At 45.1% G+C, this 19457-nt stretch overlaps 4 protein-coding genes across 10 annotated transcripts in view; 3 read left to right on the top strand and 1 right to left on the bottom strand.

Annotated features, from left to right (window-relative positions):
- Positions 1–19457, top strand: part of LOC142150999 (uncharacterized) — a 510250-nt gene that overhangs the window by 163951 nt on the left and 326842 nt on the right. The window lies entirely within an intron of this gene.
- The window catches only part of LOC142151006 (oocyte zinc finger protein XlCOF8.4-like), a 393475-nt gene that overhangs the window by 92251 nt on the left and 281767 nt on the right, over positions 1–19457 (top strand). The gene's annotated exons all lie outside the window — the stretch shown is intronic.
- The window catches only part of LOC142150984 (uncharacterized), a 343002-nt gene that overhangs the window by 109296 nt on the left and 214249 nt on the right, over positions 1–19457 (bottom strand). For 3 of the 5 annotated variants that reach the window (XM_075206216.1, XM_075206215.1, XM_075206218.1), the window contains 2 exons: positions 10600–10697; positions 10329–10440 (listed from right to left, as the gene is read on the bottom strand). In XM_075206216.1, the coding sequence (XP_075062317.1) occupies positions 10329–10440; positions 10600–10697 (210 nt within the window). Of the gene's footprint in view, positions 1–10328; positions 10441–10599; positions 10698–10812; positions 10916–10994; positions 11187–12738; positions 12937–19457 lie in introns of those variants that run through there. The other 2 variants (XM_075206217.1, XM_075206219.1) reach the window with 2 other exon arrangements.
- Positions 1–19457, top strand: part of LOC142150982 (uncharacterized) — a 206489-nt gene that overhangs the window by 157407 nt on the left and 29625 nt on the right. The gene's annotated exons all lie outside the window — the stretch shown is intronic.

Here is a 19457-nt window from a genome sequence, read left to right as displayed (position 1 = left end):
AAAGGGGAAGCAGTTTGCTGCCATAATGCGTAAGGGAAAGGGGGGTGGTATGCTGCCATAATGTGTGAGAGAGAAGTGGGGGTGGTATGCTGCCATAATGTGTGAGAGAGAAGTGGGGGTGGTATGCTCCTATAATGTGTGATGGAAGGGGGGATGGTATGCTGCCATAGCATGTGAGGGAAGAGGGGTGGTATGCTGCCATAATGCATAAGGGAAGTGGGGGTTTGTATGTTGCCATAATGCGTGAGGGAAGGTGGTCCGTATGCAGCCATAATGTGTGAGGGAAGGGGGGTGGTATGCTGCTATAATGTGTGAGGGAAGGGGGGATGGTATGCTGCCATAGCATGTGAGGGAAGAGGGGTGGTAGGCTGCCATAATGCATAAGGGAAGTGGGGGTTTGTATGCTGCCATAATGCGTGAGGGAAGGAGGTCCGCTTGCAGCCATAATGTGTGAGGGAAGGGGGGTGGTATGCTGCCGTAACATGAGGGAATGGGGGTGGTATGCTGCTATAATGTATGAGGGTAGGGGGGCATTATGCTGCTATAATGTATGAGGGAAGAGGGGATGTTAATATAATGTGTGATATGAGGGTGGGTGGGAGGTAGGTTTTTAATTTAATGGTGGAGTTTATTTAGGGGCTAATTATTTAATGGGTGCTATTTTATTTGTGGGATGATGGTGGAGAAATGAAATTTATTGATGGGGCTTTTTAATTTAATAGTGGGCCTATTAATTTAAGGTGAGGTGAGGTGACGGGAACTTTAATTTAATGGTGGGGCGGTTTGGGGCTATTAATTGACTGTGGGGCTGAGTTTGGGGAGGAGGGCTATTTATTAAATGTGAATATGAATTATTTAAATGCCGGGAATGGTTGTGGGAAATGGTTATATTTATTAAACATAAATGCTATTAATTTATTGCTGGGGCTGTTTGGAATGAGGGAAATTTGTTTATTTATTAAATAGGAATACTATTATTTTAATGTTGGGGATGGGGGGGGGGCTAATTATTAAATGTGAATGCAATTGATTTAACACCGGGGCTGGTTTGAGTTTTCTAAATTTCATGCACCCATTTTTTTTTTTCAAAATAGGGCCTCCAAGATTCCAGGATCTAGGAATTTCCTATGCACTGAGGCCATGCTGTGCTGTCCCTGGACATCTTTTGGTATTTTTCATAAACTACATGTGCAGACACTGGGCACACACATACAGGGGCGGGCACTCTGGGCGCGCACACATACATAGGTGCAGGCACTCTGGGCGTAAGCACACACAGGGGCAAGCACTCTGGCCACGTGCACATACAGGGGCAGGCAATTTGGGCGCGAGCACACACAGGGGCAGGCACCCTGGGTGCGCTCACTTACAGGGGCAGGCAATCTGGGCACATGCACAAACAGTGGCAGGCACTCTGGGCGCGCAGACCAACATGGGCGGACATAGTCTTTTGATGAAACTGAGGGAAGTAATGAGGGGGTTTAATGAATATGAATGAAATTCATTTATGACATGGTTATTATTAATTAACCTGGATGAGAGAGTTAATGAATATAAAGGGGTTACTGATGAAAAGAGTTTTATAATGAGGCTGGAGTTAACGATTTTGAAGAGGCGTTGATTCATGATGAGGGGGCTGGTATTGTGAGGCAGTCATAAATACGCTGTTTGCATTATATGGGGTCACTAGGATGGTATCTGTATGGCGGTCACAAGAACGCTCTCTGTATTGTATGGCGGTCATGGGAATCCTCTGTGTTGTATGGTGGTCACTAGAATGCTCTCTGTGTTGTATGGTGGTCACTAGAATGCTCTCTGTGTTGTATGGTGGTCACTAGGATGCTCTCTGTGTTGTATGGTGGTCACTAGAATGCTATCTTTATTGTATGGAGGCTATACAATTGCTCTTCATATTGTGTATGTGTGTGTATATATATTATATATATATATATATATATATATATATATAAAATAATAATACTGGCAAAAATATCATGCAGAACAGTATAAACCTTAAGATACATTTTGTATGATGCATCCATGGGGATATTTTCGTACCTTTTTTAATTGTTCATGCTAGTGTGTTTACACAGTAATTTTAGCTACAAATCTGTTTTTATCTTTGCAATCACACCTCTAACCCCAAGGAGATGCACCGACGGCAGTGGGAGGGTGGAACCTATTTTTGGGAGGTAGGGTACACACCATGGTTGGGGCACCCTAAAGTTTTGCATACAGGTGGGCAGAGGCCATGTGGTTTTCCTTTATACTGTTAGGGAGACTATTGAACCGGTGGGAGACCCAACTTCTATTAAATTACTGGTAACCCTGGGAACTCCCTGCTGCTGGATTAAGCTGCTCCACTCATATAACAGATTTGTGTACTCCACCCACCGGTGTGCTGACCCTGCCCGCTTGTGTTTGCTCCACCTACCAAAGCTTTGCCTACTTGTTTGTTTACTCCACCAATTGTGACACGCGGACTCTGCCTACCACGCGTTTTGTATTTTCCTTGCCTAAAACCGATGTGGCGAGGACTAATGATGTGCTAACTCCGCCTACTTTTGGCCTCACCTACCATTTATTTGGTCCCGCCTACAGGAGGGCCACTGCTCCCAATACACCCCTGCTTATATGGTACTCTGCATGTCGCAGCTCACTAGAAGACAGAGCATTATGGGATCTGTAGTCCTGGGTGCTCTGTTATCAGCTCATCTTTGTTCATACACCATGCATGAAAAACACAATATCCTCACAGGACCCTTAAGAAACCGCACAAATGCATTTGGTGTCAACACATACAAGGTTCTGTAAACACATGTAACCAGATCCTAAAGAACACTGAGCATGCAGGACTTCCCACTGTATGTTACACATTGATGTTATTATTTTACCTGACCACCAATGCATAAAGCTCTGTCATCTTTACATAGTTGATTAATGAATAACGAATTGTCTATAGGAAACATGTAAACATCATCTTTATTGGTTTCGTACAGGGTAAACATTCCCATATTTACTACAAATTTCAAATATTGCAAATTAATTTTTATCACCCTTGTCTACTGTTCCCACCTCACTTGGAGATCCAGAGGTGAGGTATGAAAATGAATGAGTGGGGGCAAAGCATATGACGCATTGATACTAATTTGCATACACACTTAAATAAATTACCATCCATAAATCAGGACTGAGTGGGAAAGATGTTCTGTTGTGCAACAACCTGCTTAGACCTTCAGCTGCATAGACTGCATGTTTATATTTTATGAATTAGCAGCTCCACCATTGTGTCGGCAATCTGACTCCATGATAGTGCTGAATCTGCAGCTAACCACAGGATGTGATGACATACCATGTCTGTATTGTGTGACTGACAGTAATCTGACTCCATGATAGTGCTGAATCTGCAGCTAACCACAGGATGTGATGACATACCATGTCTGTATTGTGTGAGTGACAGCAATCTGACTCCATGATAGTGCTGAATCCGCAGCTAACCACAGGATGTGATGACATACCATGTCTGTATTGTGTGACTGACAGTAATCTCACTACATGATAGTGCTGAATCTGCAGCTAACCACAGGATGTGATGACATACCATGTCTGTATTGTGTGACTGACAGCAATCTGACTCCATGATAGTGCTGAATCTGCAGCTAACCACAGGATGTGATGACATACCATATCTGTATTGTGTGAGTGACAGTAATCTGACTCCATGATAGTGCTGACTCTGCAGCTAACCACAGGATGTGATGACATACCATATCTGTATTGTGTGACTGACAGTAATCTCACTACATGATAGTGCTGAATCTGCAGCTAACCACAGGATGTGATGACATACCATGTCTGTATTGTGTGAGTGACAGCAATCTCACTACATGATAGTGCTGAATCTGCAGCTAACCACAGGATGTGATGACATACTATGTCTGTATTGTGTGAGTGACAGCAATCTGACTCCATGATAGTACTGAATCTGCAGCTAACCACAGGATGTGATGACATACTATGTCTGTATTGTGTGAGTGACAGCAATCTGACTCCATGATAGTACTGAATCTGCAGCTAACCACAGGATGTGATGACATACCATGTCTGTATTGTGTGACTGACAGCAATCTGACTCCATGATAGTGCTGAATCTGCAGCTAACCACAGGATGTGATGACATACTATGTCTGTATTGTGTGAGTGACAGCAATCTGACTCCATGATAGTACTGAATCTGCAGCTAACCACAGGATGTGATGACATACCATGTCTGTATTGTGTGAGTGACAGCAATCTGACTCCATGATAGTGCTGAATCTGCAGCTAACCACAGGATGTGATGACATACTATGTCTGTATTGTGTGAGTGACAGCATTCTCACTCCATGATAGTGCTGAATCTGCAGCTAACCACAGGATGTGATGACATACCATGTCTGTATTGTGTGAGTGACAGCAATCTCACTACATGATAGTGCTGAATCTGCAGCTAACCACAGGATGTGATGACATACCATGTCTGTATTGTGTGAGTGACAGCAATCTCACTCCATGATAGTGCTGTATCTGCAGCTAACCACAGGATGTGATGACATACCATGTCTGTATTGTGTGAGTGACAGTAATCTCACTACATGATAGTGCTGAATCTGCAGCTAACCACAGGATGTGATGACATACCATGTCTGTATTGTGTGAGTGACAGCAATCTCACTACATGATAGTGCTGAATCTGCAGCTAACCACAGGATGGGATGGCATACCATGTCTGTATTGTGTGAGTGACAGTAATCTGACTCCATGATAGTGCTGAATCTGCAGCTATCCACAGGATGTGATGACATACCATGTCTGTATTGTGTGAGTGACAGTAATCTGACTCCATGATAGTGCTGAATCTGCAGCTAACCACAGGATGTGATGACATACCATGTCTGTATTGTGTGAGTGACAGTAATCTGACTCCATGATAGTGCTGAATCTGCAGCTAACCACAGGATGTGATGATATACCATGTCTGTATTGTGTGAGTGACTGCAATCTCACTACATGATAGTGCTGAATCTGCAGCTATCCACAGGATGTGATGACATACCATGTCTGTATTGTGTGAGTGACAGCAATCTGACTACATGATAGTGCTGAATCTGCAGCTAACCACAGGATGTGATGACATACCATGTCTGTATTGTGTGAGTGACAGCAATCTGACTCCATGATAGTGCTGAATCTGCAGCTAACCACAGGATGTGATGACATACCATGTCTGTATTGTGTGAGTGACAGCAATCTGACTCCATGATAGTGCTGAATCTGCAGCTAACCACAGGATGTGATGACACCATGTCTGTATTGTGTGAGTGACAGCAATCTGACTCCATGATAGTGCTGAATCTGCAGCTAACCACAGGATATGATGACATACTATGTCTGTATTGTGTGAGTGACAGCAATCTCACTACATGATAGTGCTGAATCTGCAGCTAACCACAGGATGTGATGACATACCATGTCTGTATTGTGTGAGTGACAGCAATCTGACTACATGATAGTGCTGAATCTGCAGCTAACCACAGGATGTGATGATATACTATGTCTGTATTGTGTGAGTGACAGCAATCTGACTACATGATAGTGCTAAATCTGCAGCTAACCACAGGATGTGATGATATACTATGTCTGTATTGTGTGAGTGACAGCAATCTCACTCCATGATAGTGCTGAATCTGCAGCTAACCACAGGATGTGATGATATACTATGTCTGTATTGTGTGAGTGACAGCAATCTCACTCCATGATAGTGCTGAATCTGCAGCTAACCACAGGATGTGATGACATACCATGTCTGTATTGTGTGAGTGACAGCAATCTCACTCCATGATAGTGCTGAATCTGCAGCTAACCACAGGATGTGATGATATACCATGTCTGTATTGTGTGAGTGACAGCAATCTCACTCCATGATAGTGCTGAATCTGCAGCTAACCACAGGATGTGATGACATACCATGTCTGTATTGTGTGACAGCAATCTGACTCCATGATAGTGCTGAATCTGCAGCTAACCACAGGATGTGATGACATACCATGTCTGTATTGTGTGAGTGACAGCAATCTCACTACATGATAGTGCTGAATCTGCAGCTAACCGCAGGATGTGATGACATACCATGTCTGTATTGTGTGAGTGACAGCAATCTCACTCCATGATAGTACTGAATCTGCAGCTAACCACAGGATGTGATGACATACCATGTCTGTATTGTGTGAGTGACAGCAATCTGACTACATGATAGTGCTGAATCTGCAGCTAACCACAGGATGTGATGACATACCATGTCTGTATTGTGTGAGTGACAGCAATCTGACACCATGATAGTGCTGAATCTGCAGCTAACCACAGGATGTGATGACATACCATGTCTGTATTGTGTGAGTGACAGCAATCTGACACCATGATAGTGCTGAATCTGCAGCTAACCACAGGATGTGATGACATACCATGTCTGTATTGTGTGAGTGACAGCAATCTGACTCCATGATAGTGCTGAATCTGCAGCTAACCACAGGATGTGATGACATACCATGTCTGTATTGTGTGAGTGACAGCAATCTCACTACATGATAGTGCTGAATCTGCAGCTAACCACAGGATGTGATGATATACCATGTCTGTATTGTGTGACTGACAGCAATCTGACTCCATGATAGTGCTGAATCTGCAGCTAACCACAGGATGTGATGACATACCATGTCTGTATTGTGTGAGTGACAGCAATCTCACTCCATGATAGTGCTGAATCTGCAGCTAACCACAGGATGTGATGACATACCATGTCTGTATTGTGTGAGTGACAGCAATCTGACTCCATGATAGTGCTGAATCTGCAGCTAACCACAGGATGTGATGACATACCATGTCTGTATTGTGTGAGTGACAGCAATCTCACTCCATGATAGTGCTGAATCTGCAGCTAACCACAGGATGTGATGACATACCATGTCTGTATTGTGTGAGTGACAGCAATCTGACTCCATGATAGTGCTGAATCTGCAGCTAACCACAGGATGTGATGACGACCATGTCTGTATTGTGTGAGTGACAGAAATCTGACTCCATGATATTGCTGAATCTGCAGCTAACCACAGGATGTGATGACATACCATGTCTGTATTGTGTGAGTGACAGAAATCTGACTCCATGATAGTGCTGAATCTGCAGCTAACCACAGGATGTGATGACATACCATGTCTGTATTACACAAGGAACATGTCCATTAAGGCTTCATTGCATTTTGGAGTTTGAGTGGAAGAGTTTCAATAGTTCTCTTAAATTTTAGATGATGTCTAAGTAAAGCAAACCTTAATTAGACATGTTAAACCATAAGGATTTTTTGTCTATGGAATATTTGGTTGCTTACACACCATCTAAAATTCAAGAAAACTATTGAAACTCTTCCACCGAAATGCCAAAAAGTGATGAAATTGCAACAATTTTTTCAATTTTAGATGATGTGTAGGAAACCTTAATCGGACATGTTAGACCGTAAGGTTTTTTTTGTCTATAGAATATATATATTTACATTCACAGACCAAAGTTTTAATCAACATTAATATTATCGACTGATTTTAAAATATTTGGAGTATCACAGCATACTTATTTCATATACAATTGCTTTTGTCCTGTGTGAGTTCTCTGATGTTTAACAAGAGTTGATTTATGTGTAAAACATTTCCCACACTCACAACATAAAAATGGTTTCTCACCTGTGTGAGTTCTCTGATGATCAACAAGACTTGATTTATGTGTAAAACATTTCCCACAGTCCGAACATGTAAACGGTTTCTCACCTGTGTGAGTTCTCTGATGTTTAACAAGATTTGATTTATCTGTAAAACATTTCGCACACTCACAACATAAAAATGGTTTCTCACCTGTGTGAGTTCTCTGATGATCAACAAGATTTGATTTATGTGTAAAACATTTCCCACACTCAGAACATGAAAATGGTTTCTTACCTGTGTGAGTTCTCTGATGTTCAACAAGATGTGATTTATGTGTAAAACATTTCCCACACTCAGAACATGTAAACGGTTTCTCACCTGTGTGAGTTCTGTGATGTTCAACAAGATGTGATTTATGTGTAAAACATTTCCCACACTCAGAACATGAAAATGGTTTCTCACCTGTGTGAGTTCTGTAATGTTCAACAAAATGTGATTTAAATGTAAAACATTTCCCACACTCAGAACATGTAAACGGTTTCTCACCTGTGTGAATTCTCTGTTTATGAAGAGACGACTTAACCATAAAGCATTTATCACGCTCAGGATATGGAAATATATTATCATCTCTATAAGCTGTACTATATGTAACAATATCTATCTGATCAGGAGGATATTCCTCATGATTAGAGGGATCAGATGATTTATCTGCTCTGTGGAGTACTGGATGTACATTTAGGGCAGTGGGGTTTTCTCCTGGAGAATCATGTGTAATGTTATTATCTTCTATTTCAAAATCTGTAGATAAAATTAATTTTCCCTCTGAGATATTCCTGTGTTCGCATCCATCTGCTGGAAATAAAATATATGTATGGAAATAGACATTTTATTTTACATTGATTAACATATAATAATGCCCGTCATTTTCATACGGAAATATCTAGCTATTTCATTCAGTTTGCAGACTATAAGCACCATTATAATTAGAGAACTGCATTACCAAGCACAGTGCATAAACCCAGCCACAGTGACTCACAGATTGTATCCTACTTGGACAATTGCAGACAAAATTTGGACATTGGAGAGTAACATTTCTTAAGTATACACATTGCCCAGCAGCTTCCTAGAACAGGAAGACTCATTAGCCGGGGACATAGTCCAACTAGTCACTGCCCTCACATACAAACACTGGAGCCTCAAAAGTATAGAAGATGTGAGTTAAATCAGCAGTGAGTCCTAGATATGGGTTTACACTACTCTTAGGTCTCACATCCTTGCACAGAGCAGAGTAGAACATCAGGACAGAGTAGGAGAATAGAGCAGGGCACAGATGGGCAACAGCACAAAGTAAAGTGTAAGGGCAAAGCACAGTACAGTCAGATCAGCACACTAAAAAGCAACGATACAGAGCATCCAAGCATGTAGATTGGAGGGGAGCTATTGTGCAATGACCGGTGTGTGCGAGAAGGTGGAGTGTGAAGTGTACTTTGTGATGGGGTGTATGTGATGTTACATTGAGGAAAATAATTTCATATTCTACATTAGTATTACAGTGATAATATAAATCTGAGGGTGGAATATTCATGCTGTTGTCACACCATGAGGAGGAGACTGGTCAGATATCTGGGCTGGTAGCACACAATGATATGATGTGAGGAGGAGACTGGTTAGATCTCTGGGCTGGTAGCACACAATGATATGATGTGAGGAGAAGACTGGTCAGATCTCTGGGCTGGTAGCACACAATGATATGATGTGAGGTGGAGACTGGTCACATCTCTCTGCTGGTAGCACACAATGATATGATGTGAGGAGGAGACTGGTCAGATCTCTGGGCTGGTAGCACACAGTGATATGATGTGAGGAGGAGACTGGTCAGATCTCTGGGCTGGTAGCACACAATGATATGATGTGAGGAGGAGACTGGTCAGATCTCTGGGCTGGTAGCACACAATGATATGATGTGAGGAGGAGACTGGTCAGATCTCTGGGCTGGTAGCACACAATGATATGATGTGAGGAGGAGACTGGTCAGATCTCTGGGCTGGTAGCACACAGTGATATGATGTGAGGAGGAGACTGGTCAGATCTCTGGGCTGGTAGCACACAATGATATGATGTGAGGAGGAGACTGGTCAGATCTCTGGGCTGGTAGCACACAATGATATGATGTGAGGAGGAGACTGGTCAGATCTCTGGGCTGGTAGCACACAATGATATGATGTGAGGAGGAGACTGGTCAGATCTCTGGGCTGGTAGCACACAATGATATGATGTGAGGAGGAGACTGGTCAGATCTCTGGGCTGGTAGCACACAATGATATGATGTGAGGAGGAGACTGGTCAGATCTCTGGGCTGGTAGCACACAATGATATGATGTGAGGAGGAGACTGGTCAGATCTCTGGGCTGGTAGCACACAATGATATGATGTAAGGAGAAGAGGAGTCTAATAGGGACTGGTGGCTCCAGACTCTCCAACTGGACAGATACGTTTTCCTCATTAGTTAGTACTGACAGAGGAGGGTGTAGAATAAATGATTGTTTTAGTGACTGAATAAGCAGAATATGTGACTGTTTTCTGTAATAAGTGTTTATTACTCACCTGTGCTGATATCTGTAGGGATTTCCTCCTCCTTACACTGCTGATCACCCCCCACATACGTCTCTTCCTCTCCCTCTGTAATTTCTACTTTAATATCAGTCAGGACATCATCCTAAATAGCCCACAAAAAAATATAACATATCATAATTAATATCTGATTTAATAAAATTATATGTAACAGAAGAATATCAGTGTATAAGAGCCACACAGCTTTTTTACAGATCATATAATGAAAAGTTATTTTGGGTTTTGATAAGACCCTAAAATCTACCTGATACTCCTGTGGGATAATGGGGTTTTCCTGTGTACAATCCTGTGAATAAAGAGGATGGAGATATCTCTCTGGGGTATTTCTGTTACTGGATCCATCTGTAGGGAACACACAGTGATTGAGTACATTGCTTATATGTGATTATCAGATGATGTGTAGCCAAGTGGCCCTCAAAACTGCTCCACTTTAAAATAAATGAAAGTCTCCTCTTACCCAGTGATGTGAGAGGCCGGTAATTCTCCATCCTCACGTCCTCGTACAGACCGTTGGGCCCTTCTGATTTATCCCACTCCTCCTCCTGACACTTTATAGGAACCTGACATACACAATGACAGAGTCATCACCCAGACACATCCCCTAATGTTACTGTATAATGTCCCATTCCCAGCAGTCACCTCTCCAGTCACCAGCTGAATGATCTTGTTGGTCAATTCCAGGATCTTCTGGTCATTGTTTCTCCCATATATCAGTGAGTGAGGTTTAGGCACCGTGATGGGGCTCTGGGTCCTGCTCAATCCTCCTGACACACAGGGTTGGATCCTGGGTGTCACACACTCACTAGGTCTCTTTATCGATACTGTGTAATCCTGTGTAATAACAGAGACATCAATAAAAAGGTAAATGAAGATCCACATATTTGGAATTTTATTTAGGGGTTATTTGTGTAAAATATACAATATTGGTTCTAATGACCTTTTGGCTAAGATCAAGTGAGTACCTGTCCGAGTAGGGAATTCCTGTACCTGAAAGGGCCATGGGAAAGCTTCGTCTGGCCACAAGGCCGGTAGCTCGAAAGACCGGGAACTTGAGCCCCTGGAGTGGTGACCCAGGGGTGCCTTACTTCACTTGGGGATTGGTCACCCTCACTTGATGATGGCACAGAGCGCAAACCCCACTTTCGGCTACCTACTCTTCCTTGCCCCGGCCTTCTGGCTAAGCAGGAACAATTTTTAAACATCTCGGCCGGGAGGCTGGGGCCGTCTTGCACGGCACTAATTTATTTATCTTACTTCAGTTTGTCACTTGACTTATTTTTATGTTTTTTTTTCTCACAGATTGGAGGTGGTATGGCAGCCCTTATGGGTCCTATCTCCGAAGATCTAGGGGGGGTGGTGTGGTCATAGTGGCTCCCACCTCCCTGAACAATCTGAGGTCTCCCCTTGGGGGAGGCAGAAGATATCGGTGCCAAGGGGAAAGCTTCGGCGGAACCCTTGGCAAAAGGGACCCCCCTAGCCATGAGACGAAGGGGGTCTGAAGACCCTTGCTCCCCTAAGGGGCCTTCTGGCACCGGGGGGTCGGGGATAAAGGGAACCTTTCTCTTTGGAGGAGGGTTAGAACTGTACCCTTGAGCACATTTTTGAGTTTTACACTTTTTTTCGAGCACTTGGGTGAAAGCACGTTACCGGCTTTCAATAAAAAAAAAAAATAAAAAAAAATTGGTCTAATAGTCTATATGTAACTGTTTCCTATATACAGGAAAGTGGAGTGTATACAGCATTTACACCTCCTGTAGCTCCGGCCACATTCAGTGGTCCCACCGATCCGAGTCCTTTATCTACAGCCGGCCCCCACGGATGTATCATCTGCTATAAACAAATTACTGCAAACTGTAAGATGAGTCTGAAGTGGGGGCTTGTAGTAGTCAGAGGACTCAGCATGGCCGACCTATGGAAGGTAGTAAGTGAGGTAAGTGCTGTATACACTCTAATAGACAGTGCATATAGGAAACAGTGACAGGTAGGTCAGGGGATGTATGTATAAAATAAGCATTTGTTGTCTAATTTGCATATTAAAAGTCCTGGAAAGTGGAAATCATCCACGAAATGTAAAAAACAGAGCACATATAAAAATGCAGCAAAAGCTGTAAATCCCAAAGTCTCGTGGATGTATTAGTGATAAAAAAACAACATACTGTGTCCAAAGCAATAAATCCCAACCTGTGTGACAATTCTGGGACTGTCTACCTGCTGCTCATTTACAGCTGATCAGATGAGAAAACAGTCATGTCCCTGTTTTATTATTAATGTTATGAATGATGTCACTGTGACATTCCCAGAATCCCTCACCTCTTCAGTCATGTCCCTGTTTTATTATTAATGTTATGAATGATGTCACTGTGACATTCCCAGAATACCTCACCTCTCCAGTCAGCAGGTAGATGATCTCCAGGGTGAGATTTAATATCCTCTCACTCCTGTCCTTGTCCATCCTCAGGGAATCAGTGATTTATACAGAACAGGTTTCACCTTCAGATGACTTCTAGTAAAATATTCTCTGGTTCTTCACAGCTCAGTGGTCTAGGAATACACATGTAACCTATTAAATATAAAATATAAAACACAGAGGGTAGAGTTGGCTGTAAGTGCAGATATTTGGGAGTAAAATACACATTTCCGTACTGCGCATGGACACGACAAATACATAAGTGTAAGTCCTATGTAGAGGTAGATGCATTGTACACTTACAAGAAGGTGTGGGTTTAGCGGCCCTTTAGAAAGTACTTGGTAGGCTTAGCAGGAAACAGTCAGAGGTAGGACAGAACCAGACGAAGACGACAGGATTGCAGACGGCTGGGAGTACCACCCAACAGCCTGCGGGGTGCAGACTACAGCCACTGGAATAGTGGAAAGCGATGAACTGCGGCTGCACAGTATGACTACTGGAAAGGTGGAGAGTGGTGAGCTGCGGCTGCAGGGTATTACCACTGAAAAGCGATGAACTGTGGCTGCAGAGAACAGGTATAGACCTAAAAGAACAGGCACTGGATAGAGGAAGGAGGTGCCTTAAATAATAGGAGAGCAGAGGAGGACCAATAGAAAGTTAGGGAAGTTTTGAAAGAGAAATCGGGTCTGCACATGCACAGGACCGCTACACAGATGACGTCCGGCCGGAGTGGAGAGAGGACGCCGGCGGTCAGGTAAGTGAGCCAGGTCTCGGTTTAGTAGGACTGAAGACCCCTGGGGTATGACACCTGATCTTTATGAGACAGTGAGTGTGCTAGACAAAGAACGTAAAACTCTGAGAGTAAAGCCTCCCACCGACCAAAATACCAAAGAAATTAGACTCCATTTGTATTACTATAAAGGAAAAGAAAGAATGACAATTGCCATCCATGACCGCCCTGTCACTGACATGAAGGACCCCTGGATCTAAATTTTCCAAGATCTGACACCTTTTAAAAATTTACAAGAAATTAACTGAATTGAAATGAGATGAACTGCAGGGGATCATCAAAATCCTATGAGCTCATAACTACAAATATAAATGGTGAGTTCCCTTTCCATCTCTTTAAGTGCTAACAGACACCAAGGGCTAGATTTACTAAGCTGCGGGTTTGAAAAAGTGGGGACGTTGCCTATAGCAACCAATCAGATTCTAGCTTTCATTTATTTAGTACCTTCTACAAAATGACAGCTAAAATCTGATTGGTTGCTATAGGCAACATCCCCACTTTTTCAAACCCGCCGTTTAGTAAATCTAGCCCCAAGCCTCTTTATGCTAAAATTAGCAGATGAAGGTCAAATCATTATCTCCAGACTGGGCATCCCCCCGACTCCCATCCCAGCAGCCCAGACTAAGGGTTTTCAACAACAATAACCCAAAAGCTGCCACAACCTGAATGGCAAAATGTCGCTCACAGAGCTTTTCTAAGCACTTGATTAACCCCACTTATTATGCACACTTGGTTCCTCCAATCTCATCCTGGACTCATTTTGTTTAACATGAGACATATTCTTAAAAATGTATCCTGCTTCACTGATGTATTCAGAGACCTCCTGTACTCATGTGTCGTAGTCTACCTGGACGACATTTCAATCTTCTCTTCTTGCCTCATGACCCACCAGCAACAAGTGACGGCGGTGCCGAAATGACTACGAGCCAACCAACTATGCAGTAAATTGGATAAATGCAGTTTTAGCAGAGCTCTCTACTTTTCCTTGTATATTATTTTGGGCATGGGGCTGGAAATGGATCGGTAAACACTAGGCCATCAAATATTGACCACTGCCCATTGGCCTCTGAGCCACTCATCAATTCCTGGGGTTTTCAAACTACTACTGACAGTTCATAAAAAATTATTCCACGGTGGTAGCCCCGATAACATCCCTCAACAGGAAAGGCAGCAATCATAAACAATGGGGAAGCTGTGCAGGCCTTCAATAACCTGAAAGAGGCCTTCACATCAGCCACCATCCTCAAACAGCCTGACACCTCTCAACACTTCATACTGCAGGTGGATGTGTCCGCCGTTGGTACAGGGGCAGTACTAGCCCAGCGGGATACCATGTGGAAGATTCACCCTTGTGGATACCAATCCCACAAGATGCTGTCTGCAGAAAGGAACTATGGCTTAGTGGACAAGGAACTCCTAGCCATCAAGCTGGCACTCGAGGAGTAGAGACACCTGCTAGGGGGCTCTACATCGGGTGACAGTAATCTCTGATCACAAGACTGGCATATATGTAGTAAGCTGGTCACTGTTCTTTTCCAGGTTCAGTGGACTTCCTCTTGTGGGCAGAACCACTCAAGTACAGGCTCCACCCCATAGGTACCACCCCCGACTTCTGAACCTCTGGTCATCATGACATTGGAAGTACCAGCAGTGGACAAGGTGCACAAAATATTTCAGGACATTATTTCTTTTTCATGCTTTTTGTTTTTTACTGTTTCCCTAAGCTAACTAAATAACAATAAAAGGATATTTACTTTACAATGCTACCAATAGAAGGCCCTACAACAGAGATCAAAAGCCCACTTGTCGTGGGGGCAGATTCCCCTACATTTTGTCTTTCTTGTAACACCCTCTATAATAAATCCATCATATTCATACGTGGAGATGTAGGATAGGGACTGTCTGCGCTGTGAGGATGTATTAGTGGAACTGTGATTGGTTGCTGCCCTGCGGAGAGATAGTGATATCAGCCCTATGTGGAACGTGAATGGGGTGTGACCTGGTGGGATCTATAGGTGGTGTGGTGTAACCTGGTGGGATCTATAGGTGGTGTGGTGTAACCTGGTGGGATCTATAGGTGGTGTGGTGTAACCTGGTGGGATCTAGAGGTGGTGTGGTGTAACCTGGTGGGATCTAGAGGTGGTGTGGTGTAACCTGGTGGAATCTAGAGGTGGTGTGGTGTAACCTGGTGGAATCTAGAGGTGGTGTGGTGTAACCTGGTGGGATCTAGAGGTGGTGTGGTGTAACCTGGTGGGATCTAGAGGTGGTGTGGTGTAACCTGGTGGGATCTATAGGTGGTGTGATGTAACCTGGTGGGATCTATAGGTGGTGTGGTGTAACCTGGTGGGATCTAGAGGTGGTGTGGTGTAACCTGGTGGGATCTAGAGGTGGTGTGGTGTAACCTGGTGGAATCTAGAGGTGGTGTGGTGTAACCTGGTGGAATCTAGAGGTGGTGTGGTGTAACCTGGTGGGATCTAGAGGTGGCGTGGTGTAACCTGGTGGGATCTAGAGGTAGTGTGGTGTAACCTGATGGGATCTATAGGTGGTGTGGTGTAACCTGGTGGGATCTATAGGTGGTGTGGTGTAACCTGGTGGGATCTATAGGTGGTGTGGTGTGGTGTAACCTGGTGGGATCTAGAGGTGGTGTGGTGTAACCTGGTGGGATCTAGAGGTGGTGTGGTGTAACCTGGTGGGATCTAGAGGTGGTGTGGTGTAACCTGGTGGGATCTAGAGGTGGTGTGGTGTAACCTGGTGGGATCTATAGGTGGTGAGGTGTAACCTGGTGGGATCTATAGGTGGTGAGGTGTAACCTGGTGGAATCTAGAGGTGGTGTGGTGTAACCTGGTGGAATCTAGAGGTGGTGTGGTGTAACCTGGTGGAATCTAGAAGTGGTGCAACCTGGTGGGATCTAGAGGTGGTGTAATGGGGGGGTAGAAGGAGGGGATGGGGGCTAGTCTCCAGCACTAGACAAGCTATGTGTTAGTGGCACTTGGTGAGGGGGTAGTTAGGTAGGAGGTAATAGTAGGGGGATGTGAGGTAATGGGGGTAGAAGGAGGGGATGGGGACTAGTCTCCAGCACTAGACAAGCTATGTGATAGTGACACTTGGTGAGGGGTGGTTGGGTAGGAGGTGATAGTAGGGGGGATGTGAGGTAATGGGGGGTAGAAGGAGGGGATGGGGGCTAGTCTCCAGCACTAGACAAGCTATGTGTTAGTGACACTTGGTGAGGGGGTGATTGGGTAGGAGGTGATAGTAGGGGGATGTGAGGTAATGGGGGTAGAAGGAGGGGATGGGGGCTAGTCTCCAGCACTAGACAAGCTATGTGTTAGTGGCACTTGGTGAGGGGTGGTTGGGTAGGAGGTGATAGTAGGGGGATGTGAGGTAATGGGGGAAGAAGGAGGGGATGTGGGCTAGTCTCCAGCACTAGACAAGCTATGTGTTAGTGGCACTTGGTGAGGGGTGGTTGGGTAGGAGGTGATAGTAGAGGGATGTGAGGTAATGGGGGTAGAAGGAGGAGAATGGGGGCTAGTCTCCAGCACTAGACAAGCTATGTGTTAGTGACACTTGGTGAGGGGTGGTTGGGTAGGAGGTGATAGTAGGAGGGATGTGAGGTAATGGGGTAGAAGGAGGGGATGGGGGCTAGTCTCCAGCACTAGACAAGCTATGTGTCAGTGACACTTGGTGAGGGGTGGTTGGGTAGGAGGTGATAGTAGGGGGATGTGGGGTAATGGGGGTAGAAGGAGGGGATGGGGGCTAGTCTCCAGCACTAGACAAGCTATGTGTTAGTGACACTTGGTGAGGAGTGGTTGGGTAGGAGGTGATAGTAGGAGGGATGTGAGGTAATGGGGGTAGAAGGAGGGGATGGGGGCTAGTCTCCAGCACTAGACAAGCTATGTGTTAGTGACACTTGGTGAGGAGTGGTTGGGTAGGAGGTGATAGTAGGAGGGATGTGAGGTAATGGGGGTAGAAGGAGGGGATGAGGGCTAGTCTCCAGCACTAGACAAGCTATGTGTTAGTGACACTTGGTGAGGGGTGGTTGGGTAGGAGGTGATAGTAGGGGGATGTGAGGTAATGGGGGTAGAAGGAGGGGATGGGGCTAGTCTCCAGCACTAGATAAGCTATGTGTTAGTGACACTTGGTGAGGGGTGGTTGGGTAGGAGGTGATAGTAGGGGGGATGTGAGGTAATGGGGGTAGAAGGAGGGGGATGGGGGCTAGTCTCCAGCACTAGACAAGCTAAGTGTTAGTGACACTTGGTGAGGGGTGGTTGGGCAGGAGGTGATAGTAGGGGGATGTGGGGTAATGGGGGTAGAAGGAGGGGATGGGGCTAGTCTCCAGCACTAGACAAGCTATGTGTTAGTGACACTTGGTGAGGGGTGGTTGGGTAGGAGGTGATAGTAGGGGGGATGTGAGGTAATGGGGGTAGAAGGAGGGGGATGGGGGCTAGTCTCCATTACTAGACAAGCTATGTGTTAGTGACACTCCAGCACTAGACAAGCTAAGTGTTAGTGACACTTGGTGAGGGGTGGTTGGGCAGGAGGTGATAGTAGGGGGATGTGGGGTAATGGGGGTAGAAGGAGGGGATGGGGCTAGTCTCCAGCACTAGACAAGCTATGTGTTAGTGACACTTGGTGAGGGGTGGTTGGGTAGGAGGTGATAGTAGGGGGGATGTGAGGTAATGGGGGTAGAAGGAGGGGGATGGGGGCTAGTCTCCATTACTAGACAAGCTATGTTAGTGACACTTGGTGAGGGGGTGGTTGGGTAGGAGGTGATAGTAGGGGGATGTGGCAGCACAGTGGCGTAGTGGTTAGCACGTCTGCCTCACAGCACTGGGGTCATGAGTTCGATTCCCAACCATGTCCTTATCTGTGTGGAGTTTGTATGTTCTCCCTGTGTTTGCGTAGGTTTCCTCCGGGTGCTCCGGTTTCCTCCTACACTCCAAAAACATACTGGTAGGTTAATTGGCTGCAATCAAAAAAAAAAAAAAAAATTGACCCTAGTCTCTCTCTCTCTGTCTGTCTTTCTGTCTGTCTGTGTGTGAGTGTGTGTCTATAGTAGGGAATTTAGACTGTAAGCTCCAATGGGGCAGGGACTGATGTGAATGAGTTCTCTGTACAGCGCTGCGGAATTAGTGGCGCTATATAAATAAATGATGATGATGATGATGATGATGTGAGGTAATGGGGTAGAAGGAGGGGATGGGGGCTAGTCTCCAGCACTAGACAAGCTAAGTGTTAGTGACACTTGGTGAGGGGTGGTTGGGCAGGAGGTGATAGTAGGGGGATGTGGGGTAATGGGGGTAGAAGGATGTGGGGTAATGGGGGCTAGTCTCCAGCACTAGACAAGCTATGTGTTAGTGACACTTGGTGAGGGGTGGTTGGGTAGGAGGTGATAGTAGGAGGGATGTGAGGTAATGGGGGTAGAAGGAGGGGATGGGGGCTAGTCTCCAGCACTAGACAAGCTATGTGTTAGTGGCACTTGGTGAGGGGTGGTTGGGTAGGAGGTGATAGTAGGGGGATGTGGGGTAATGGGGGTAGAAGGAGGGGGATGGGGGCTAGTCTCCAGCACTAGACAAGCTATGTGTTAGTGACACTTGGTGAGGGGGTGGTTGGGTAGGAGGTGATAGTAGGAGGGATGTGAGGTAATGGGGGTAGAGGGAGGAGGATGGGGGCTAGTCTCCAGCACTAGACAAGCTATGTGTTAGTGACACTTGGTGAGGGGTGGTTGGGTAGGAGGTGATAGTAGGGGGATGTGGGGTAATGGGGGTAGAAGGAGGAGGATGGGGGCTAGTCTCCAGCACTAGACAAGCTATGTGTTAGTGGCACTTGGTGAGGGGTGGTTGGGTAGGAGGTGATAGTAGTAGGGATGTGGGGTAATGGAGGTAGAAGGAGGGGGATGGGGGCTAGT

Source organism: Mixophyes fleayi, chromosome 4 (genome assembly GCF_038048845.1).
Source record: "Mixophyes fleayi isolate aMixFle1 chromosome 4, aMixFle1.hap1, whole genome shotgun sequence".
Classification (NCBI taxonomy): domain Eukaryota; kingdom Metazoa; phylum Chordata; class Amphibia; order Anura; family Limnodynastidae; genus Mixophyes; species Mixophyes fleayi.
Note: the sequence above shows the minus strand (reverse complement) of the source record. Positions and strands in the feature narration are given on the sequence as shown.